Source organism: Erinaceus europaeus, chromosome 4 (genome assembly GCF_950295315.1).
Source record: "Erinaceus europaeus chromosome 4, mEriEur2.1, whole genome shotgun sequence".
Classification (NCBI taxonomy): domain Eukaryota; kingdom Metazoa; phylum Chordata; class Mammalia; order Eulipotyphla; family Erinaceidae; genus Erinaceus; species Erinaceus europaeus.
In genome coordinates, this window is record NC_080165.1 from 7,741,158 (window position 1) to 7,767,122 (window position 25,965).

The 25,965-nt window shown below is 42.0% G+C and overlaps 1 protein-coding gene across 2 annotated transcripts in view; it reads right to left on the reverse strand.

The window, feature by feature from the left end:
- The window catches only part of EPM2A (EPM2A glucan phosphatase, laforin), a 101,307-nt gene extending 76,854 nt beyond the window's left edge, over positions 1-24,453 (reverse strand). Inside the window, exon 1 of one of the 2 annotated variants that reach the window (XM_060188723.1) lies at positions 24,092-24,453. In XM_060188723.1, the coding sequence (XP_060044706.1) occupies positions 24,092-24,380 (289 nt within the window). In that variant the 5' untranslated portion in view covers positions 24,381-24,453. The remainder of the gene's footprint in view (positions 1-24,091) is intronic. The other variant, XM_007517845.3, reaches the window with a different exon arrangement.
- Between the last annotated feature and the right edge of the window lie 1,512 nt (positions 24,454-25,965).

The window sequence follows — 25,965 nt, forward strand, 5'->3', positions numbered from 1 at the left end:
CTAATCAAAAGAAAACAAAGTTATTATTCGAATGTCATGGACACTAGCCTCACAGAGAAGACATTTATGATTAAACAGAGAAGGAAATTATATAATTAAAAGTGTCAGTCTATGAAGAAATAGTAAAAATTCTAAATATGTAGATACCAAATACAAAAGAGTTGACAGAAGGAGAAATAGACAAGTTCGGAATAATAGTTGATTATTACAATACCTATCTCAACAACTGGTAGAATAAAGAGAAAATAAGCAAGAGGTAAAAGAACTCAGTAACCTCATCAAACAAAAGAATCTAGTAAGTGGGGAGTCAGATGGTAGTGCAGCGGGTTAAGCGCAGGTGGCGCTAAGCTCAAGCACCGGCCTAAGTCTTATGGTTCGAGCCCCCAGCTTCCCACCTGCAGGGGAGACGGTTCACAGGTGGTGAAGCAGATCTGCAGGTCTCTAACTTTCTCTCCCCCTCTCTGTCTTCCCCCCTCTTTCCATTTCTCTCTGTCCTACCCAACAACGACGACATCAATAACAACAAATATAAGAACTACAACAATAAAACAAGGGCAACAAAAGGGAATAAATAAATGGAAAACAAACTTAAAATAAAAATAATCTAATAAGTGAATATAGAACACACCAACCAAAAATAGTAAATATACAACACTTTCAAGTGTGAAGAGAACACAGCAAAACAGACCATATGAAAGACTAAAAGACAATTTCAAATTCTTAAAAGAATCCCAGTGTTTTCCCTGACTCCAACAGAATCAAACTAGAAATCAACACTAGAAAAAATAAGAGTTAAATAACCCAAATATTCATACACTAAACAGCAAACCTCTAAGCAATATGAATCAAGGAGGAAAAGTTAAATTAAAAAAAAAAAAAACATGCATTGAAGTGGATGAAAATTTAAAGAAAAGATATTGCTTCTGTTGCCCCTAGGGCATATGACTTACTATGCACAAAATCCCGGGTTCGAGTTGTAGCACCACATTAGAGCACCATAAATGGCATCTGAGAAAGTCCATGAATGGTGGTCCTAGTCTCTCTCATCTGCTTTACCTGTCTCACCTGTCCCTTTCTCCCAAAAACAAGAGGAGTAAGACTAGGCAGGTCTTACTCCTGCCATTCAGTGATATTATATATGCACAGGGCCCTGGGTTCACTCCTTAGCAATGCATTTTCAAAAATAAGAAAAGCTTTGTGATCAAAAAATTCTTTATACTCTTTCTCTCTACCCTATTCTTTCATAATATGTGTGTGTGTGTGTGTGTGTGTGTGTGTGTATGAGAAAACACTATGAACAATAAGAAAAACAGAAATTTGACAACATGTTAACAGATGAAATGCATCAACTTCTCATAAGCATACAAATTCCCAAAATTCATCTACGATAGTTTTGGGACTAGAGAGACAGCATAATAGTTAAGCAAAAGATGTTTACTCCTGAAGACCTGAGGTCCCAGGTTCAGTCCCCAGTACCACCATAAACCAGCACTGAGCATACGTATTGTGATATCCTTCCTCTCTCTCTCTCTCTCTCTCTCAATCTGTGTGTGTGTGTGTGTGTGTGTGTGTGTGTTATTCTCACTGTATCTCTCTCATCAAAATAGGTAAATAAAATATTTCTAAATATGTCTATCAGCCGATTTCTCAGTGGAAAGAAACTCTAAGGGCCAAAAAGGACTGGGGGCATATATTCAAAATTTTGAACAAAAAAGAACCTTCCAAAGAACACTCTATCCATCTAGGTAGATTTATCACTTAGATTTGAAGAAGTGAAGAGCTTGCCAAACAAACCAAACTTAAAGCAAAACTAACCAAACTGGCCCTACATGAAATACTAGAGAATATTAGCAAAAGGAAAAACCAAGGCTGATTTCATTAAGATGGGATAAATAAAGAATCAGAGCAATGGAAAACAAACAAAAGTATCTGAAGACAAAGCTTTGAACTTTTACTGCAGAATGGAGATTATCAACGGGCAGTGGTAAAGAGGTTTGTTCCAGGAGTCGCGGTAGCGCAGCTGGTTAAGCACAGGTGGCGCAAAGCCCAAGGACCGGCGGAAGGATCAGGGTTTGAGTCCCCGGCTCCCCACCTGCAAGGGAGTCGCTTCACAGGTGGTGAAGCAGGTCTGCAGGTGTCTATCTTTCTCTCCCCTTCTCTGTCTTCCCCTCCTCTCTCCTTTTCTCTCTGTCCTATCCAACAACGACGACATCAATAACAACAGTAATAACTACAACAATAAAACAACAAGGGCAACAAAAGGGAATAAATAAATATTTTTTAAAAATAGAGGCTTGTTCCAGTGACCAAAGGGGCCCTGTGGACTGTAGTGAAGGGATATTGGTACTTGGTAGTGGATATACTGTAGGGACATATTTTGAAGAAGTATGAAATTGTCCTTTTCAACATTTAGTCTTTGTCAGACAAGTTTACCTCAAAGACAAATAAAAGAAATCAATGCTGTCATTCAGCTGAAAAAAATCATACTTTGAAGTACAATAAAATGAATTTCAATAGGGAGTCAGGCAGTAGTGCAGCGTGTTAAGTGCACCTGCGAAGCGCAAGAACTGGTGTAAGGCTCTGGGTTCAAACCCCGGGCTCCCCACTTGCAGGGGAGTCGCTTCACAGGTGGTGAAGCAGGTCTGCAGGTGTCTGTCTTTCTCTGTCCCTCCCTCTCTGTCTTCCCTTCCTCTCTACATTTCTCTCTGTCCTAACAATGACATCAATAACAACAATAATAATAACTACAACAACAATAAAAAGGCAACAAGGGCAACAAAAGGGAAAATAAAAATTAAAAAATAATAATAAATTGCAATAAAATAAGGTATTTGTGTATTTCACATTCTTAAGAGTGATCAGTATATTTAACCTATGTCTTTTTTTAAGATTTTATTTATTTATTAATGATAAATATTGGAGGAGAGAGAAAGAGCCAGACATCACTCTGGTACATGTGCTGCCCAGGACTGAACTCAGGACCTCATGCTTGAGAGTCCACTGCTTTATCCAGTGTGCCACCTCCCGAACCAATAGCCTATGTCTTTAATTTATATAAAATATTTTAAATATGAATTCTGAGCATAACACATTAATCTCTAATTTTAGCTAACAATTCACCCAAATCAGATCTCTCTCATGCTCCATCTGTTACTATCTCAGAAGCTCTTAGTGCATCAAGTTGTAAAAATGTAGTACAATCATTACAAGCTCTTTGGCATTTTTGATTTTTTTTATTCTAATTGAAAAATCAAAACAGAAAAAATATTTTTGTTCAACCAACTGATTCTTTGAGGGAATAATTTATACCCTAATAGAATATTTTCATGAATTGCAACTAAGATATAATTTTAAAAACTAAGATGAAAAAACTAAGATAGAAAATTAATGAGGACAGTTGAACTACTAGAAATGATGGAACAGAGGATTCAAGAGAGGATGGGGAGAGGGTTAATAGGCTAGAAAGGAAAAGTAGAAACAAACATTAGACATAGTGATAATAAAGTTTTCATTAGTAAATATGGAAATATTACTAATATTCTGGCTTTAGAGGGCCATAAAACATCATATGACAGGCAGATTCTATGAATGAGCCATCTGGCTCAGTAGAGTGTGTGTGTGTGTGTGTGTATTTTTTCCAATAGAAAACCATGACTGGTGATTGCTACTTCTATGGTAAATAGCAAATCAAAATGTGGGATAGCATCATCTTTTCTGTGCATCTGTAACATATACACACTTGCATAATCCTTCTGAGAAAAAAGAGTCATTCTGTTGGTCTGCTTCTAAATTCTGCTTATAAGACCTTCTGTTTTGATCATCACATTAGGTTCACCTGTATTACTTATGATGTGGTCTATTTACATAATCACTGTTTTACCTGGGTCCCGCCCTGCCTGCAGGGTATTGGTTTAATCCCCACTGGTTAGATGGAAGCTTTCTATGTTCTGCTCACACTCTTTTTTTTTTGCTCCACCCCCTCTCCTAGTCATTTCCTTTCCCTTGTCACTTCTGGTGAAGAGATGCATAAAAGGCGATGTATCTGATTAATAAATGAGATACTGCTTCCCAGCTCAGCCATGAGTCCCTGGTCATCTGTCTCCCACCCGTGAAGCTAGACTGGCAACTGGTGCCCCTAACTGGGACAGGCAAATGGTGCCCAAACAGGGACTGGCATCACTCCACAAACAATTAGAGCTACAAGTCAGTGAGTTTGTTCCTTTGGTATAGAATAAATCTGATAGCACAGATTCCTGTGAGTAATCAGACCTCAAGTTACTCACACATGTTTCAAGTTCTATGAGATAATCAACAAAACTCCTTAGCAGATATTTAATGACTGGGTCTGATGTGTTCTTCCTCTCAAAGGTAAGCCAGAGAATTGCATAAGAAAGGAACAGTGGGAGTGATTCTTAAGGCCTTAGATGCACTTGCTGCCCAACCTCCATTGGGGATCTTTCAGACAAAACTCCCAGAAGAACTTAAGAAAGACTTAATTAATGACTTGACAATCTTTAATTAAGTCCCTATCCTTCTTGAGTCCTCTATTCCATGATTCTTGGTACTTCAACTTTCCCCATGACTTTTCTACCTTTGTCAATTACAATTCATGAAAATCTTCTATTAGTCCCTCAAAAAAAGCACTTGGTTGAACAAACATACTCATTTTGATTTTTCAATTAGAATAACAAAACCATACAGAAAGGAAAACAAATGACTAGAGAAAGACCTGAGTGAAGTGGAGGCTGTCAAGATATTGGGGAAAAAAGTGGATAAAAATATGAGAGGGGGGAGTCGGGCTGTAGTGCAGCGGGCTAAGCGCAGGTGGTGCAAAGCACAAGGACCGGCATAAGGATCCCGGTTCGAACCCCGGCTCCCCACCTGCAGGGGAGTCGCTTCACATGCGGTGAAGCAGGTCTGCAGGTGTCTATCTTTCTCTCCTCCTCTCTGTCTTCCCCTCCCTCTCTCCATTTCTCTCTGTCCTATCCAACAATGACAACAACAATAATAACTATAACAATAAAACAACAAGGGCAACAAAAGGGAATAAATAAATAAAATAAATATAAAAAAATTTAAAAAATATGAAAGGGAGCAGCTATGTTTCTCTCCTCTCCTCACCTAGGTCAACTAGGAACACCAAAGGAGATCATCTGGGACGGCAACAAGACACAACTAGAACGACTTCAGGAACCCACCAAATCACTGGTGAGGGCAAACACATGTGGCTCATGGACAGAGGAGCCTAGGGAGAGATTAAGTGGCTGGTAACAGTCCAGCAGTTTACCAATTGAGATAACACATCCAGTCTGTTTGACCAACAAAAAGATAGCAGAAGGGAAGAAAGGACTCCCCTAAGACTCACCAAATGCAACTGTGAATCTTCATCGCTACTGACCTCAGAATCCGGAGCAGCAGTACGGAAGCCCTGTGCTGACACCAGGGGACAGAGAACTAACTAACGAGGAAACTCAGGAAAATATCTATACCTCAGTGGCCTAGCAGTGGGGCTGTGAAATTCTCTTTGCATAACTACTATATTATCTCTGCCCCACCCTGATTTATCTCTTGCTCAGAAGTCAGTGATTAAGCTAAGAAGCCTACTTATAGTTTAAAAGCCCTCAGGCTCCCATAGCCTACAGGGAAGAAAAAGCACAAAAATCTTTTAAGTCACTGAGCTCCAAATCAGGGATTAAAATATTATTGAAACAACTGTTAACTTCCAAAACTGTGAACCCTTTAAGTACCTTACTTAGACACAAGTCAATACAGGCAAGAATAATCAGTAATTGGAAAAGTACTGAGAGAAGGACCTTGTTGGGCAGCCCCCCTGCTCTGCTGCTGTGGTCTATTTACATAATCATTGTTTTTCCTGAGACCCACCCTGCCTGCAAGTTATTGGTTAATCCCACTGGTTAGAAACTTCAAGAAACAGCTGCTATGAAAGCTTTCTACCTTTGCACTCTTTTCTCAACCCCCTCTCCTAGCCATTTCCTTTTCCCACTTGCCACTTCAAAGATATATATATAAGTGTTGTCCCTAATCAATAACGGCATTGCATTGCGTTCCCACTCTGCCACGAGTTCCTGGTCTCTCTCCCGCATTGCTGAGTAAGCAGCAGCCCAGGTTGGCTCCAGTTGAGTTCTCTCCAACCCAGAAAGCACGTGCCTGGGAAGAAATGCCCACGAAGCTAGCCCAGCAGGACCTCATAACATACTGTATAAAATGGTTAAACCAACAAGAATTATTGGAGAAAAGAACCAGGACAAGAGTCTAGCTAAAAGCCCCCAAAGGTTGAAGTACAAAATCATGAGGTCAACATCCAAACAATAGTTAAGGAAATAATCACAGGAGTGAATAAAGAGTTTGAAAGAATTCTTGTCAGAAATGCAGAAACAGGGAGTCGGGCTGTAGTGCAGCAGGTTAAGCGCAGGTGGTGCAAAGCACAAGGACCGGCGTGAGGATCCCAGTTCGAACCCCGGCTCCCCACCTGCAGGGGAGTCGCTTCACAGGCAGTGAAGTGGGTCTGCAGGTGTCTTTCTCTCCTCCTCTCTGTCTTCCCCTCCTCTCTCCATTTCTCTCTGTCCTATCCAACAACGACAACAACAATAACTACAACAATAAAAAACAACAAGGACAACAAAAGGGAATAAATAAATAAAATAAATATTTTAAAAAATTTAAAAAAAAAGAAATGCAGAAACAACAAATGAGACTCTGGAAGAAAACACTAATTATATCAAGGTTATTAGAGAGCTGAAAGCTGAAATAGCTGAGCTAAGAACACAACTAGCTGAACAAGCTAAAACACTATCAGAACAGGGTAACAAAATAGATGAACTCCAGAAAACAGTAGAGGGAGATAGAATAGAATAAGTGAGGCTGAAGACAGAATTAGCAAGATCGACGACAAATTAGAGACTACTAAAAAAGTAGTAAGAGATCTCAAAAAGATATTAAGAGATACTGAAAACAACAACAGAGACCTATGGGATGACTTCAAAAGAAACAATATGTGGATTATTGGCTTACCAGAGGAAGAAAGAGAGGGAGGGGAAGAAAGCATTCTTCAGGACATAATAGCTGAGAACTTCTCTAGTCTGGACAACATAAAAGACAAAGGTTCAAGAAGCCCAGAGGGTCCCAAACAGAATTAACTTAAAAACACCAAGACACATCATATTTAGAATGGAAAGAAATAAGAAAGGATCCTGAAGCCTGCAAGAAAAAAACAAAGAGTCACCTACAGAGGAAAACCACTAAGATTAGCAGCAGACTTCTCCACACAAACACTACAGGCCAGAAGAGAATGGCAAGATATCTATTGAGTGCTCAATGTGACAGGCTTCCAACCAAGACTACTGTAGTCTGCAGCCTTCCCTGAAAGAAGTTCTGAAAGGTCTCCTATAAATAGTCATACCACCATAAATATGCCATATATCAGAACACTCTAAAACTCTACAAGAATGGCATTAAAATATCTTCAATCTTTGATATCAATAAATGTCAATGGTCTGAATTCACCTATTAAAAAGGCACAGAGTAGGAAGATGGTCCTTGAAAAATTCATGTTAAGTGAAATAAATAAGAATCAGAAGGATGAATATGGGATGATCTCACTCTCAGGCAGAAGTTGAAAAACAAGATCAAAAGAGAAAACACAACTAGAACCTGAATCGTAATTGGCATATTGCACTAAAGTGGGGCTGGGGGGGTGGAGAATACAGGTCCAAAGGATGACAGGGGACCTAGTAGGGGTTGTATTATTATATGGAAAACTGGGAAATGTTATGTATGTACAAACTATTGTATTTACTGTCAAATGTAAAACATTAATTCCCCAATAAATAAATTAAAAAATATATGAAAGGGAAGACTCAGTCATTCTTTTCTTTAAAAGATCTACTAGTCCCCCACAACTATGGACATCTAATGTTTGAGAAAGGGGCACAAAGTATTAAATGGAAGAAGGAGGCTCTCTTCAATAAATGGTGCTGGGAAAACTGGGTTGAAATATGCAAAAGAATGAAACTGAACCATTTTATCTCATCAGAAACAAAAATCAACTCCAAATGAATCAAAGACCTGGATGTTAGACCAGAAAGTATCAAACAGAGGAAAACATTGGTGGAACACTTTCCCACCTAAATCTCAAGGATGTCCTTGATGATACAAATCCAATTGTCAGAGAAATGCAAATAAAGACAACATTGAGATACCACCTCACCCCTGGGAGAATGGCATACATCAAAAAGGAGCAGCAACAAATGCTGGAGAGTCTGTGAGAACAAAGAAACCCTTCTGCACTGCTGGTGGTAATGTAAATTGGTCCAACCTCTCAAGAGAGCAGTCTGGAGAGCTCTCAAAAGGCTAGACATGGACCTTCCATATGACCCAGTAATTCCTCTCCTAGGGAGAGTCCCCAAGGACTCCATAATGCCCAACAAATAAGGTATGTGTATACCTATGTTCATAGCAACACAATTTATAATAGCTAAAAACCTGAAAGCAACCCAGGTGTGCAACAACAGATGAATGGCTGAGGAAGCTGTGATATATATATATATATTCAATGCAGTAAGTACCACCTCAGCATACTTTACTTCAAACTGTGTCCAGAGACAGCAGGGATGGAATGTCAACCCTTCAGCATCATTACTAGGGTGAAACCTTTCCTTTCTCATAGGATTCCTTAATTCCATTTCAGCTTTTCCACTTTCTAACAAAGCCTCAAAACTTAGATATAGACCAGGTCCCATGAGATAGAGCATATGTTCACATGTATCCATAAATTAGGGCAAAATATATACCTCAAAGCAAGAGTGCACAACAGTTTTCAGTGAGTCAATAAATGAAGCAAGCCAAGTAGAAATACCTAAAAAGACACTTTAAAGGGCCTAATGAAGTAGTTTCTACTCAAACCTAGATACCCTTCTCACCTACTTCCTATTACACTTCTCTCACTCACTCCAAAGCTCACCTTATCAAAGTAAGGACTACAAAAGCTGAATAAGGGCAAGAGACTGGCATACTTTAGTGACTTTTTAGTCACTATCAGGACACCCCATCAGTTGGGGCCCTAGTCGGGGAGTCCTGGGATTCCCACACAGATATGATGGACCTTGAATAGATCCCTCTCTCCATTATCACTGGTCATCTCCATCAGGAACAACATAATGGGCCCCTTTGGGGGTCCACATAGGACCTTGCCCTCAATGTGGATCAACAATAGTAGAATATGTTCCATCCTCCAAAGGGGAGTTGGATAACATGCTCTATCTACCACCTGAAGAAGATAGGTCCTGAAATTGGGGCAACTCGGAATGTTCCTACTCATGACCACAGAATGCAAGTTTGGACCTATAGGGATGTAGAGGTTACATAGGCTCCTATGCTGAATATGGGCCCCAGATCAAATTGACAGGGTTTACAGTCAACTATATTCATATACTTTTCCCATATTTGGGAGCTACTCTCTGCACTAATCCAACTTTGTAGCCTTTTTTTTCAACCATGACATGATCTCCCCAGATAATAACTTGGGTCCACCTGCATATCAGATGTCAGGCTCAGGCAAAAACTAATAAAATCACGGGCCCTTTGGAATATACCTAAAATAGACCTACTAGCTATTTCCAAAATTTGGAGACCACAAATCTTCATCTACAATATTCTAGCCTTTAGGCTCATGATTAGTCAACAGTTTATTTGGCTTTATATGTTAAGTCTTTTTCAGCCACCAGGTTCCAGATGCTATCACGATGCCAACTGGACTTCCCTGAACAGACAACCCCACCAATGTGTCCTGGAGCTCTGCTTCCCCAGAGCCCTTCCCCAATAGGGAAAAAGAAAGACAGGTTGGGAGTATGGATCGACCTGCCAATGCCCATGTTCAGCGGGGAAACAATTACAGAAGCCAGACCTTCCACCTTCTGCACCCAATAATGACCCTGGGTCCATACTCCAGAGGGATAAAGAATAGCTTGCAAGGGAAGAAATATGTAGAATTCTGGTGGTGGGAATTTGTGAAATTGCACCTCTCTTATCCTATGGTCTTGTTGATATTTCCATTTTATAAATAAAAAATTTGTGAAATTGGAAAAAATATTTTAAATGCAATAACAGAACTCCATCTCATAGAATTTCAGAGAAACTCTGAGTCTTATATTGGTCTTAACAGGCTTGACTCAAAGCAACAAGATCAAATTATCAGTGATTCATTCAATGTGATGCTAATCTAGAGTGAAATCAAAAGACCTGGTAATCTGATTTGAAGTGATCAAATATTTCAGTAGATAATTATGCCACAACTCAAGGGATTAAACCAAAAGATAAGCATATAAAAATGTTCTCTTTCTGTATACTGCACTATGTCGCATGCAGAGATGCTTATTCATGTGTTTAATGCATTTTATTGAAATTGTTCTAATAATTTTAATGTTAATTTTCCTATTGCCATCTAAACAAATCCATAGTAGTAGTGTCTAGATTTTCACTGTTAAATTGGAAGGCTGTTTATTTTTTTCTCTCTCTCTTCACTGCACTTCCAGAACCACCAAGAAATTTTACTGCTTAATAGTCTGCATAAAATTCAAATAAAAACAGATACAGTCTAGGTCTATATTACACTCACTGTACAATGCAAATGCTTCTTTTTTGTTGTATGCTTTACATTGGGTTCTAGTTCTCCCCCGCCAAGAGAATTAGATCAGTCCAGTTAATTTCGCAGGCCCGCTTGGCCCCGCCCCTAGGAACCCCGCCAGAGTTCCAGGGTTCCTGAGTTCCACAGTGGAAGAGTTTCAGAGTTCGAGAGTTGAAGAGTTGCAGAGTTGCAGAGGAAGAGAGAGAGGGTTCCAGAGTTTGAGAGTAAGAAAGAGAGTTCGGAGGGTTTCTGAGTTCCAGAGTGACAGAGTTCCGGGGTTCCTGAGTTCCAGAGTAAGAGAGTGCTTGTACCACTGCAAAGAGACAGCAGAGTTCTGTTTGGTGATTAGTTTGTCTTACTTTATGAATCGTTGTTCCTGAATAAAGAAATACAGCTTCCCTGCCCAGCCGTTGTCTCCGCGTCTCTGTTACCCGCCCGTGAAGCCAACCCGCCCGGCAAGAGCCTCCGAAATTTTAACAACACTTTTTATTTATTTTTTTATACTTATTTATTTTCCCTTTTGTTGCCCTTTTTTATTGTTGCTATTATTAATGTCATCCTTGTTGGAGAGGACAGAGAGAAATGGAGAGAGAAGGGGAAGACAGAAGGGGAGAGAATGACAGACACCTGCAGACCTGCTTCACTGCCTGTGAAGCAACCCCCCTGTAGGTGGGGAGCTGGGGGCTCGAACCCGGATCCTTACGCCCATCCTTGCACTTTGCACCACCTGCACTTAACCCGCTTCACTACCACCCGACTCGCAAAAGCAAATGCTTCTAACCACATTTCGCTACTTTGTATGATATGTTTCACAACTCACATAAAAAAAAATACCATGTTACCTCTGTTTGTGTGACTTAGTCAACAGTTAAGAAGCAAGTCCTTACTTGCGAGCATATCTCAACTGCTTCTAATACATAGATGTAAGACATACAGAATAATCATATTCACCCCAGGAACTCTGAAGAATGGTGAGAAATTGCTTACACTTAGTGCATTCTGACCCAACTAGCCTAGCAGACAAACATTTGAATAGTCTCGTAGTAATTACATTTTTTTCTCATGAAATATGTCTTCAACCAAGATTTTTTAATAATGTGAACTAAAAGAAAAGAAATGAACAATGAAATTAAAAACATTTTAATGTACTTTAAAAACCTGAAAATGGTTATAAAAAGAGAAGACAGTTATATTCCAAACTGAAATATGCCTACTAGTTATCTACAAAATGGAGACCCCCCCCCCAACTCTTCCTCTACACTATTCCAGCCTTTGTGTTCATGATTAGTCAACAATTTGTTTGGCTTTGTATGTTAACTCTCTTTTCAGCCACCAGGTTCCAGATGCCAGCATGATGCCAACCAGACTTTCCTAGACAGACAATCCCACCAATGTGTTCTGGAGCTCCGCTTCCCCAGAACCCTGCCTAACTAGGGAAAGAGAGTGACAGGCTGGGAGTATGGATCAACCTGTCAACGCCCATATTCAGTGGGGAAGCAATTATAGAAGCCAGACCTTCCACCTTCTGCATCCCACAATAACCCTGGGTCCATACTCTCAGAGGGATAAAGACTAGGAAAGCTATCAGGGGAGGGGATGGGATACGGAGTTCTGGTGGTAGGAATTGTGTGGAGTTGTACCACTCTTATCCTACAGTCCAGTCAGTGTTTCCCTTTTATAAATGAAAAAAAAATTATTTTAATGAAACAAGAGAGAGAGAGAGAAAACGGGTTGTTTGGCCAGGTCTTGATTGTGCTTTGGTACAACCTTTGGTACAAGTCATCACACAGAAGCTTTCCTTCTAGTTCTAGTCTCAGACTTCCCCAGCTTCCTTGCACTGTATGCCACCATCATCTCTGACCACCTGATCTTTTCTCTATTACAATCTTCACCAAACACCCTCACTTCACACACTACAATTCGACATCCTCCCTTAGTGCTCCACTGGGGGGGGGGGGAGTTTATATGAAGTCATCTCCTAACTGCAGGTTCATTTTCCATTTTTCTTTAGCTGCCTGTGGCATCTAATGATAGTGAAGAGTCTATTGGAAAGGGAAGTTTCATGGAGCCAACAGAGCACTCCTCACTCCTCTTCCTGCAGAAGACAGTATATTGTAGCAATTCCGTGCTTGAGGTCCAGATGCATATTGCTAATCCACTACAAGTTATACACTGTTGTTTATAAAGAGTGATTAAAATTTTCCTTAGACAATCTGTGCCTTCCTTTTTTCTTTTGTGAAAAAGTGTTCTTAGGACTATCTCCCTCACTGGGTTTTTTGTGAGGGAATTTAATTAGATAATTCAGATAAAGGACTCAACACACCGGTGTTCAGTAACAACTTCATAATAACTCAGAGCTACTAGTCTCTTATCTCTTCCAGTCCTTCTGGAGTAGTAAAAAAAGAAAATCTTTACACTGAATTGCAAAAACAGGAATACCACTAAATAAAAGTAAGTTGTCTTAACTTCTTTCAGACATGACCACAAAAGCAGTAACCACAGAATGGTTCAAATGCCTCAAAGATATCACTGAGTTTTCTAGCATCTCACCTGGCTAACAAATTCTAGTAGATCTCTACCTAAACACTCTCTACCTGGATTATGTTCATTTCTCCCCCAAGCCAAAATTAAACTCCCAGGTATTTTCCCTCAAATTGCTCTCAAGACATATTTGTTGTTGTTTTCAGATCATTTTTCCTTTTAAGGGAAATGATTTATCAGACTGTTGTCACAGCTGTACAGCTGCATGTCTCCTAAGGTCAGCACATGTCACCTTCCACTAACTCTTCCTCCTCCTCCATAGGACACTTGGTTTTCAGCCCCATTTCAACCTACTCCCTCCTCTCCCCTTTAAAAAGCCCTTGAATCTGCTGCAATACATCATAACAAATTCAAACTTTATCCTGTATTTTCCCCTTCCTTGCTTCCTACATGTCACCCAAGTGCGAGCTCATGCCATATTCCTCCGTCTATCTCTGGCTTATTTCACTTAACATGATGCCTTCAAATTCCATCCAGGCTGTAGAAAAAGGGAAGATTTCATACTTTCTTACAGCTGAGTAGTATTCCATTGTGTATATATGCCACAATTTCCTTAGCCACTCATCTTTTATTAAATATTTGGGTTGTTTCTAAATTTTGGTAATTGAAGATAGTGCTGCTATCAACATAGTTGTGCAGAGATCTCTTCAGATAAATGTTTTGTATGATTTTGATACAAATTTAGAAGAAATGCCAGACCATGTAAGAGGCTCATTTTTTTTTTATTTTAATGAGTCTCCAAACTATTTTCTACAGAGGATGGGTCAATCTATATTCCTACCAACAGTGTAGAAAGTTTCTGTTCTTACTTTACTTTCACCAGCACTGCTTCCGTCCTTTTTTGTTTATGACATTCTCACTGGTCTTAGGTGGTAACTTAATAGTGACTTTGGACAGGTTCTCAAATGGATGATCATCTGAAAATCTTTTATGGTGAAGAGTCCACTCATATGCTCTCTCCATTTTAATGGGGTTATTTATTTGTTTATTGTTGCTGAGTTTTTTGTGAGTTCTTTATATATATATTTTTGTCTATTAGCCCTTTGTCTAATGTATGGCATTTAAAAAATCTTTTCCCATTCAGTAAGGTGCCTTTTTGTCTTGGTGATACCTGCTTTTGCTGTGCAGAAGCTTTTCAGTTTAATGAAATCTCTTTGGTTTATGTTTGTTTTCGTTTTCCTTGCTGTTGGACTCTAGTCTCCAAAGACAATTCTGAAGTAAACATCATGACTTGTTTTGCAAGTGTTTTGTTCTATGAATTGTATTGCTTCCATTCTAACGCCCAGGTTTTTTTGTTTTTTTTTTTAACAATTTTCAGTTGACTTTTATGCATGTGGTGGTTCTGTTTCATCCTTCTGTAATATCATCACCCAACTTTCCCAGTGATATTCTTTGAAAAGGACTCTCCTTTCTCTATTTAATGTCCTAAACCCCTTTGCACAAATTACCTATCCATTTATGTGAGGGTTTATTGAAACAGCAATCAAACATCTCCCAAAAGACAAAAGTCTATGTCCAGATGGCTTTATTGTCTTATCAAGGCAAGTTTTATGTTATGCTCTCTGTATAATTCTCATTCTCTCCTTTTTAATATGTATCACAAAAGGGAAAAATCTAGGAATATATATATATATATATATATATATATATATATATATATATGCATAATACCACTGAATGACAGCTCGATCCAAATTTTCATTCTATATATTTTTTTCAGCTAAAGAGAGGAAAAGAGAGGGGGAGAGCTAGAGATAGAGAGACGGAGAGGAAAAGATAAGGAGTTCCACCATATTGGTCCTTGGAGCTGTCCATGGTGCTCCCACATTGTGCTGGGGACTGACCCAAAGTCTCATGTACTGCAAAAATGTTCTCTGTCACTAAGTACTGACTCAGAACACTCCCTGCCAAATATGAGAACAACCAACAATAAGAAGTTAATACTAAATGTAATCTATTATGTACTATAATTGATTATCATTTTCTTCTTGTTGGCTTGTTCCTATCTTCAGAAGCTAATGTGTTGAATATGCCTCACTCAAACAAAATAACAACTATATTTATAAGTTTTCTCTTATTAGCAAATGAATAAGTATACTGCCTAAATCAGTATTTAGACTTAGCAGCTACAGTCAGAGAGAAGATTCAGAGGGTCCATTCCTGGCATGTGTGTAGCCTGGATTCAGTCACAGACATTAAATATGCTGGAGAAGTTCTCTATCCTGCCTACAGATCTCCCTTCCTTTTTCTTTCTTTCTTTCTATCTATCACCTATTTATCATCTATCCCTTGTCTATCATCTAGCTATCATCTATTTATCATATATCTATCATCTATCATCTACCTTTCTCTCTCATAAAGAACTATTTTATAAATAACTAGCAAAAATGATCTATTACATTCATTCAATAGAATGAAGGATTTGTCAGACAACTCCCACCCATCCTTGTATTTTTGCTGGTTTATCAAGGAGGCCACTTCAGGGTCCATTGTTCATCGGACAGATCTATTCACCAGCCAGCTGCTTTCTGCTTTGTGCAAAAAAAAAAAAAAACTTGTGTACATTTTCTAAAATTCTTTACTTTCCTGCACTTTTCTCTTTGTACAAATGAGTACTGATAGTTGATAAGGTGAGAACTGTAAAGCAATTTTTAAACCCTCATCAAAAATACATAATAGTAAGATAACACACACATATATATATATATATATTTTAGTTTTAACATTTTATTTATTGTGCATTTTGTTTACACTTCTTCACTATTATTTACCGATTCCTCTGAGAATCAGTGAAAAAGCTATGAATCAATTCCTCCAAAATATTTTGAGGGATGGGAAGAGAGCTCAACTGGTAGGGCTCCTGCTGTGTCATGTGTGTGACCCCAGTTCGAGCCCAGCCCCCACCATACTGGGGAAAGCTTCTGTGCTGTGGTGTCCTTGTCCCCACCCTTCCTTTTCTGTCTGAAGGGGGGACCTCCTGCCAAGGAGGGACAAAACTAAATGCTTTCGCAGTACATAGAGCTTATCATAGAGTACATAGAGTACATAGTACATAGAGCAGTACATAGAGCTTATCACGGTTTTGTGTGTTAGGAGAGAGGGGCTAAGGCTCATAATCACTGCCATAAGGAAAGGAAAGCGATGAAATTTTCATTACATACCAAGCTTGCACATCTATGTGATTTAACAGTCTTTTGTTTCCCTGAAAAAAGTCAACAAAGATTTATTTTGCACAACTGGGATTTTCTAGCAAATGTATAAACTAAAAATAATAGTAATGATAATAAAGGTTTCTCTAATTACACAAAATTTGGTAAACGTTTGGTCTACTTCATTTTTCTTTTTTTAATTTTTTTTAATATTTTATTTTATTTATTTATTCCCTTTTGTTGCCCTTGTTGTTTTATTGTTGTAGCTATTATTGTTGTTGTCATTGTTGGATAGGACAGAGAGAAATGGAGAGAGGAGGGGAGGATAGAGAGGAGGAGAGAAAGATAGACACCTGCAGACCTGCTTCACCGCCTGTGAAGCGACTCCCCTGTAGGTGGGGAGCCGGGGTTCGAACCGGGATCCTTATGCTGGTCCTTGTGCTTTGCGCCACCTGCGCTTAACCCGCTGAGCTACAGCCCGACTCCCCTACTTCATTTTTCAAAGTAGCTATTATTGTCTCTTATCTGGAACATAAGATATGCCAAAAGTTGACCAAATGTGTACATAGATTTATTGGGAAAAGAATGGTTAAGGTATACACACACACACACACACACACACACACACATCCAGTGGCAAATTTTTTGTACATGACTTTCAACTGATTTTTATTACCTATATCAAAATAATTTGATCGCATACAAGCAAAACCAATCCAGCTTTCCAAATGCAATAGAAGTTCTCAATAAATTGTTAAATCTTAGAAAAACAGTCCTGACAGTTATGTCATGACTTTTTTAAATGAATGGCTACTTTCTCAGAATTGTGTAGGGAGCTAGGGAGTGCCTTGGATAGGAAAAGGGACAGATACGTTTGGGAGAAGCTGAGATGGTAATTACTTTCTTTATAATACAAACTGTAAAGTTATATTACAGTGCTAGTGAAATGCTGCCACCCAGTGGAATTATAATAGAGACAAACACTACAAATTTGAAGATTTTAAAGAAGTTTTATATTGTGTTTTAATTGAAATAACAGAGTTCAATAATTTTCAAGGTAGTTTCAAATATTTTATTCCTTAAAAAAAAAAATCCAGTGGGATAGATACCAAAAAATAAATAAATAAAAGGTGGGGGGAATACATCTTTAGCTAATCCCTAGGCTCCTTTTGATTAAATCATTTGACAGAATATTGTGTTTATGCAGAAGTAAAGCACCTAGAGCCTAAGTCCAGTCCATTCCTGCTCACAACACACTGGCTCCCATAAAAGGTTTGACTATTCTGGTCTATACACTGAGTCATAGAAAAAAAAACTTGAGTCTCAAACATGACCAAGACTTCTCAGACATACCCAAGGCATCTTGGGAGCATAATTTGAAGCAGTACTATCATGGTAATCTTTGTATTTTTCTTTTCTCTGATATTTGTTCTAATCCATAACAGTTATATGTGTTTTTATTTGAAAATAATGGTTTATGTTTCAAATACATTTAAGAAAAGAAAAATGGTGGTCCGGGAGTTGGCGCAGTGGATAAGGCATTGGACTCTCAAGCATGAGGTCCTAAATTCAATCCCTGGCAGCACATGTACCAGAGTGATGTCTGGTTCTTTCTCTCTCTCCTATCACTTCTCATGAATCAATAAATAAAAATCTAAAAAAAAAAAAATGTTGTTTCAAGAAAAAATTGCCTCTCCACTCTATGCTACAAAGTTGGTAGTCCAGGATCACATGTTAAATGAGAAGGCAAAAGGTATGACTGTTCCAGTTTAAGACACCAGAGTGCCTTGCTCAAGTTCACTCAGACATGAGTTATTTAGTAAATGTGGGACAGGCATCTGATCATGAAGGATCACAGAATCCCCAAATCTCAGTGGCATTGAAATGTGAAGAAATGGTGCCAGGTGATGGTACGTACACCTGGTTGAGCACACACATTACCATGCACAAGGACCCAGGTTTGAGGCCCCAGTCCCCACCTGCGGGGGAAGGGAAAGCCTTGCGAGTGGTTAAACAGGGTTATAGGTGTCTCTCTGTCACTCTCCCTCTCTATCTCCTCCCTCGCTCTCAATTTCTGGCTGTCTCTATCCAATAATAAGTAAAGACAATAAAAAAATTTTAAAAAAAGAAGAAATGTCAAGTATTACTGCTCTCCCATATCGAATTCACTGTATGCTGAATAGAATCTCCTCTCCTCCACAGATACCATCTTCAAGCTAGGACTATCAGACAGAGCAAGCACTACTCAGAACATCATTCGTAAGCCCGGGACTTCCAATCAGGATGGTAGTAGACCCGTAGTCCCTATTTGCTCTCACCACCATCACCACCACAAAAACTACAGCATTCAAAGAAACTAGTTTAGAGTTCAGATGAACTAATACCAAGAGGGAAAAAACCCCAACCCAGCACTGAGGACAGAGGCGATAGAAACAAAGTTACAGAACAACATTTCTGCCCTAGGGGTGCAAGGAAGAGAAGATAGGCAAAAAGATGCAATTCATATCTGAAGAGATTTTAACTGAGATTTGCCCCAACACTGAAAAACAAAAGAAACAACAACAAAATCAATCCCTAGATACAGGAGGCTCAGAGAAGTCCAAGAGAAATGAATCCAAACTTAAGTTCACCAAAGGGCAGAACAGTTAACAAGGCAAAGGTCAAAGATAAAGAGATGGTTCTGAAGGTTTCAAGAGAAAAGCAGTCACCTACAATGTGTAAGACTATTAATGGGGGCCGGCCGGTGGTGCACACTGTACTGAATGCAAGGATCCATGCAAGGATCCTGGTCGAGCCCCCACTCCCCACCTGCAGGGGGGTCGATTCATGAGCGGTGAAGCAGGTCTGCAGGTGTGTATCTATCTCCGCCTCCTTTTTCAATGTCTCTCTGTCCTACCCAATAAAACGGGGAAAAAATGGTTGCCAGGAGCAGTAGATTCGTAGTGCACTGAGCCCCAGAGATAATCCTGGGGGCAAAGAAAAAAAAAAAAAGGTTACCAACTTATTTCTCAACAGAAATTCTAAACGCTAGGACACACCGACAGGATGTATTCAAAGTTCTGATTGGAAAAGACCTTCACCTAAGAAGATTTCACATTGCTAGGTGATCACTCAGGGTTGAAGTGGGAACAGTTTTAACTGCTGAAGGAATTCATTACCACTAAACCAGACCTACAAGAAATACTATAGGAAGTATATTTCTACATGAAGTAGAAATATAAAGTGACTTCATCCATGCAGGGGAAATAAAGTCAGAAAAGAAGCCAAGTCCAATGAAGACCATGGACTTGGGCAGAACTAAGGTTGACAAAGGTTATGAGGGGAAGGGGATCCAGTAGGGTTTGGGGGAAGAATACCCATGCAACTAAAGTCTTCTTACTTTTTATTGTTTTATTAGGGAAATAATGATGTACAAGACAGTTGTTACAAAGCACAATTTCTCATCTTTCCGTGATGGGGTATCTGCACACCATACCCAATAGCAACCTAGGTCCTTCTCCAGGATAGTGTTAGGCTTTCAAAACACTTACAGGCTTATCCAAGGCTTACACCAACAAGGCTCCTTCATAAGGCAGGTCCGTTTCTAGTGTTCTGAGAATTTCCCACCCAGGCTGTTTTCCACAGGGGTTGTACCAGTTCACAATCCCATTAGCAGCACAGGGGGGTTCGTTCTCTTTCTCCACATCTTGTTAGAAAGACTTCTTTCTGGTTTTTTTTTTTATATTTATTTATTTTTTAATCTGTTCTGTTTCTTTTTTATTTTTATTAGGGGGATTAATGGTTTACGGTAAATCCAGTTGTTGGTACATGTGTAAAATTTCTTAGTTTTCTGAAAACATTTTCACACCCAGCCTGGGTCCTCCTCCACATTACATCAGGACCTGAAAACCCTCCCACCCCCACCTGTCGGGTTGTGTCGCTGGATAGAGAGAAGAGACCAGGAACTCGTGGCGGAGCAAGAACACAATTCTTTATTCCCGTGGGTGCCCCGAGTTGGGTGTGAGCACAGTGGTTTAGGCCACGTGGAGCTAGCAAAGTGGAGGCCTCTCACTATGCCCACCAGCCCTTCTCTAGGTCTCTTCTGGGTCAGGATGTGGAAGAGAAAAAAGGGGCAAAATTGGAATAGCAGCAGGTTTTATAGGGTAAAAAACTGGAAGTGGCAAGTTGGAAATGGAAATGGCTAGGAAAGGGGGTGGAGAGAGGCAAAAGGCATGCTGGGAAAGGTAGAAGCATCCTTAGCAACTGTTGCAATGGTTTTAACTGAATTAGCAATGCGCTGAGGGGATAACATGGTGGGGATCTTTCAGGCAAAACAATTTATCTAGAACAGGGGTAGATGGCATAATGGTTATGCAAAGAGACTCTCATGCCTGAGGGTTCAAAGTCCCAGGTTCAATCCCTGCACCACCATAAGCCAGAGCTGAGCAGTGCTCTGGTTAAATAAAAAAATAATAGCAACAAAAATAAATAATTAAAAAAAAATATATATATATATATATACATAGTTTTTTAAACATTTAAGTTAACTACAACTTTAGGCCAGATATAACAAAACCATTTGGCCCTGTCATTATCTAAGATACTGTGATGACCAGATATCTTAAAGGGCACAAAGTAAGGGAGGTCAAGTATATTACTGCAGACACTAACCATCGGATTTTCATAGAAATCAAATCCCCAGCTAACTTGGTAATAATAATAATTAACTACTGCTACTTTAAATTCTTTCGAAGACTACAAGGAACACCCTTCCCATTCTCTTGAAGATCCTTGTTTCTCCTAGTCCTAGAAACTATGACTATGCCCATACGTCTCTGTATTTCCTCTCTCTGATTCCTTACTACCATACCACCTCTGTTGACCTCAACCTAATCTCTCCTAGTACTGCCACACCACATTATACGACTGCTGAATTCTTACTGTGTACTGTAGCCAGAGATATCAAGCCTGAGGTGTCAACCCCCCAACTCCTCAAATCCGGTGAGATCTTTCCTAACAACTGGAACTTCCTACATCCATGTTAGAGGGCACATCATTTAACAAAGTTACAAATACTAGATACAGGCTAGAGTTTAGGGTGCTGGTGTATCCATAAGCAAGAGGCAACTGTATACTTCAAATTAAAAGTGATTAATAGCCCTCCATGATTAGACTTAGACCTAGTAAGCCTGGAATCACAATAGAATGCCTAAAGAGGGCATCATAATTCTCTAATCAATCAGACTTGACCAAAATTAGCTTAGCAGTCCCACAGAAAGACCCCAAGAAAACAGACCACAAAAACCTAATTCTGGTTGGGAACAACAAATGATAATCAACACTTTAGCAACTGGGAGAAAGTCTAAATTCATCAGATTAAAAAAAAAAAAAAAAGGATGACAAAAGCTGGATAAGGGCAAGAGACTGGCTCACTTAATAATGGACTTTTTGGTCAATTCCAGACAACCCCACCATCTGGGGCCCTAGTATTTGGGAATCCAGGGATTCTCACCCAAATATCATGAGATTAATGCTCTAATGGAGCCCTCTCTCCGTTATCTCTGGTCACCTCCATCAGGGATGTCACCATAAGCCCCTAGTGGGCCTCTCCAGAAACTTTCCCTCACTATAAAGCCCTATTCTCCAAAGGGAGGCTGGATCAGCGGATTCTGCCACTCAGGGAAGACGGGTCCTGAAATGAGTGAAGCCTAGAATGTTCCCAGCTGTGACCATGGACTGTGAGCTCAGTCTGACAGAGACTCAGAGGTCACACAGGCTCCTGTGCTGAATATAAATAGACGTGGGCCCTGGGTCAAGTGAATGGGAAAAACAGTTAATTTTATTCACGAATTTTCTTCAAGATTAGGAGCTACTCTCATTTCTCAGACAATATTTTTGTCCAACTCCATGTTAGGTATCAAATTCAAGCAAAAACTCTGACAGTTCTGGGCCCCTAGGAACATGCCTAAAATGGACTTCCCAGCTTCTTCCCGTGTTAAGATCCTTATCTCATCTGCTCCGTTCCTACTTTTTGGTTCCTGTTTATGAATCATCTTGTCCAGCCTTTCCACCACCAAGTTGGCGGACACTATCAAGATACCACCCTGACTTCCCTGGGCAGACAACCTCACCCATGTGTCCTGGAGCCTCCCCTCCCCAGACCCCTGGCCCACTAGGGAAAGACAGAGACAGGCTGGGGGTGTGGATCCACCTGCCAACATCCATGTCCAGCAGAGAAGCAATTACAGAAGCCGGACCTCCCACCTTCTGAACACCATAAAGAATTGTGGTCCATACTCTCAGTGGAGGAGAAATGATAAGGCAATGACCAAGGGGCTCTGGACTCCAATTCCATCAGGACTCAGAGAGAGAAGAGGGAAAAGAGACATTTTGATATAGTAGTCAGTGCATGTGTGCCTTGGCCAGGAAGAGAAGATGGGGAAGGCAGGGGGAAAAGGGGGGGGGGCAGGTGCCAGGAGGTGGCACCGCAGGTAAACATGCATAGTACTAAGTGCAAGGACCTACACAAGGATCTGAGTTCAGCCCCCGCCCCCCACCTACAGGGAGGACATTTCACTAGCTGTGAAGCAGGGCTACAGGTGTCTGTCTTTCTCTCTTCCTCTCTACCTCCTCCTCCTCTCTCAATTTCTCTCTGTCCTATCCAATAATATAGGGTGGGGGGGATGGCCACCAGGAGCAGTGGATTCATAGTGCTGGCACTGAGCCCCAGTGATAACCCTAGAGGAAAAAAGAAAAGGGGGAAATATATACAAATATGAAAATAGTAACCCGTATCTGCAGCCTTGGGAACTGCTGTAGTTTACAGTGGAGAGGTTGGGGACTCAGAAGTCTGGTGTTGGGAATGGTATGAAGTTTTACCCCTGTTATCTTGTCATTTTGTAAATCAACATTAAATCACTAATGAAAAATGAAAGCCATCTATCATGGTGATGCTGAAATATATTTACAGAGTCAGAAAGACGCAAGATACAGCTTAATGTACTTTACAAATTGCGGTAAATCCTTAGACAACAGACAACAGAAACTAGGCAGGGAGTTTAAAGTGCAGAAACCATGTATATTTGCCTTTAAAATAAAAAGCATGCATTTATAGTTTAAGAAATCAGAGCTAGGGTCCCAGGCGGTAGTACACCTGGTTAAGTGCACACATTACAGTGCGCAAGGACCTGGGTTCAAGCCCCTGGTGGCCACCTGCAGGGTGAAAGCTTCATGAGTGGTGAAGCCGGGCTGCAGGTGTCTGTCTTCCTGTCTCCTCCTCTCTCAGTTCCTCTCTATCTGTATCCAGTAATACATGAATAAAATGGAAGGTAGGAAGGTAGGAAAGAAAGAAGGGGGGAGGGAGGAAGGGAGGGAGGGGGAGGGAGGAAGGGAGGGAGGGAGGGAGAAAAGGAAGGGGAGGGAGAGGAGAGGAAAGACTTGGGTACTGGTCTTGGGGAAGAGTTCAGCGTCTCAAAGACCAACCAATTGAGGGGCACACGTGACAGTGAGTAAGGACCCAGGTTCAAGCCCCCGGCCCCCACCTGCAGGAGGAAAGCTTTCCTGAGTGGCGAAGCAGGGCTTCGGGAGTCTCTCGGTCTCTCTCTACTCCCCCTCCCCTCCCAATGCTGACCTCTCTCTGCCTCTACCCTATAATAAATATAAAAATAAGTAAAAATCAACTGTGTATCTTTTTTAAAAAATAAGCAGCTGGGTGGGAGCAGCGGCGGGAGCGAGCGGGGTGGGGGTGGTGGCGGCAGAAGCCCCGCCGAGCGCCCAGTACCTTCCCAGGAGACGGCTCCGCCCGGCTCCCTCTGCAGGAACTTGTACCAGAAGGCGCCCACCCGGCCGGGCTGCCCCTCGGCCCCGGCCCCGGCCCCGGCCCCGGGCTCCGGCCGCAGCTCCGCCTCCCCGAGCCACAGCGCGGGCTCCCGCCGCCCCGCCGCCCCCGCCGGCCGCAGCCGCACCGCCCCGCGCGGCTCCCAGCGCCCCAGCTCGGGCCGCGACCCCACGACCAGCAGCTCCGCCCCGGCCGCCGCGGGCGGCACCACCACGCCGAAGCGGAACCGCATGGCCCGGCCGGGGGTCGGGGTCGGGGTCGGGGTCGGGGCCGGGGTCGGGGCCGGGGGGCTGGGGCGGGCGGCCGGGAAGCGGCGGGAATGGCGGTGAGCAACTGGGAGGAGGGGGGGAAAGGGGAAGGAGAAGGGCGGAGCAGGGGGGAGGAGTGGGAGGGAGGAGGAGGGAGGGGGAGGAGGGAGGGGGAGGAGGGAGGGGCAAGGAGGGAGTGTGAACAGATGAGGAGGGAGGAGGGAAGGGGAGGAGGGAGAGCAGAAGGAGGAAGAAGGGAGGGGAGGAGGGAGAGGGAGAAGGGAGGGGTCAGGAGGGTTTGGGGAGGGAAGGAGGGCGGGGAAGGGGGAGGAGGGAGAAGGGAGGGGGTAGGAGGGGGAAGGGAGGAGAGTGGGGAAGGGGGGAGGGGGAAGAGGGTGGGAAAGGGGGGAAGTGGAGGAGGGAGAGGGACAAGGGAGGGGGAAGGAGGGTGGGGAAGGACAGAGGTGTAAGGAGGGCTAGAGGAGGGGGCGATGGAGGCGGGGAGGAGAGGGTGGGGTGGGGAGGGCCATCTGCTTGAGCGCAGCTGCACTGCCCAGGGCCGGCCAGCCAGAGACTGTGACAGGCCCAGGCTGCTCAGAGGCGACCTGTGCTCTCAGCAAGGAGCAACTCCGGCTTGAACAGGCCATGGCTCCTGCTCTTGGGGGCCTCTGGGCCCTGAACAAAGGGAAGGGGCAGCTTCTTCCTACAGGGGCTGCAGGCTGCCTGCAAGCAGACAGCTCAGCGCAGAAGCGGAGGCGGTGAGGGTCGGAGGCTGGGGACCTTCACTGCTCAGGGTCTGGTTGTCTCCGTCACTGTCACCTTTCCCTGCACAGCTGTGTCTGCGGAAGAGGTTCAGGACTTGGAAGCTTTATGACCTGTCAGGATAAAATACACCACTGGGGGTCTGGGTGGGGTCGCCCTACAGTCTGGTTAGTTCATTCTTTCTTTGCCTTCACATTCTCTCTCTTTTCTCTTTTCTGTTTCAGACTCACCACTGTTTTCTCTGGCATTCCCCAGCTCCTCCAGTGGAGATGAAAGCAAAATGTGAACGGGGCCGGGAAGAGGAGGAAAGCGCGCCCAGGAGGCCCGAGGCGAGGGTGGTGCACCTGGTTAAATGCACAAGGACCTGGGTTCCAGCCACTGCTCGCCACCTGCAGGGGCTCGCCACCTTCATGAGCAGTGAAGCGGGTCTGCAGGTGTCGTTCTGTCTACCTCTCTATCACCTCCTCCCCTCCTAATGTCTCTCTAGCAAATAAAATGAAGTTTATTTTATTTTATTTTATTTTTAGAAAAAGGAAAACATACTCTACGCCCTGCAATTTTCTAGTCATCTTTTCACACGACTCCGATTTAGCTTTCTGAGGATCATAAAAGGAATGGCAGAGAGAGAGCAGCCTCCCCGACTGCGGAGACAGCATCATGGTTCTGCAGGAGGCTGAGCAGTGTGGGTCTTTCTGTGTTATTAGTAACAAATTTAAAAAGTATTAAAAGAGGGGAGTTGGGCAGTAGCGCAGCGGGTTGAGTGCACGTGGCGCACAACTCAAGGACCAGCATGGGGATCCGGGTTCC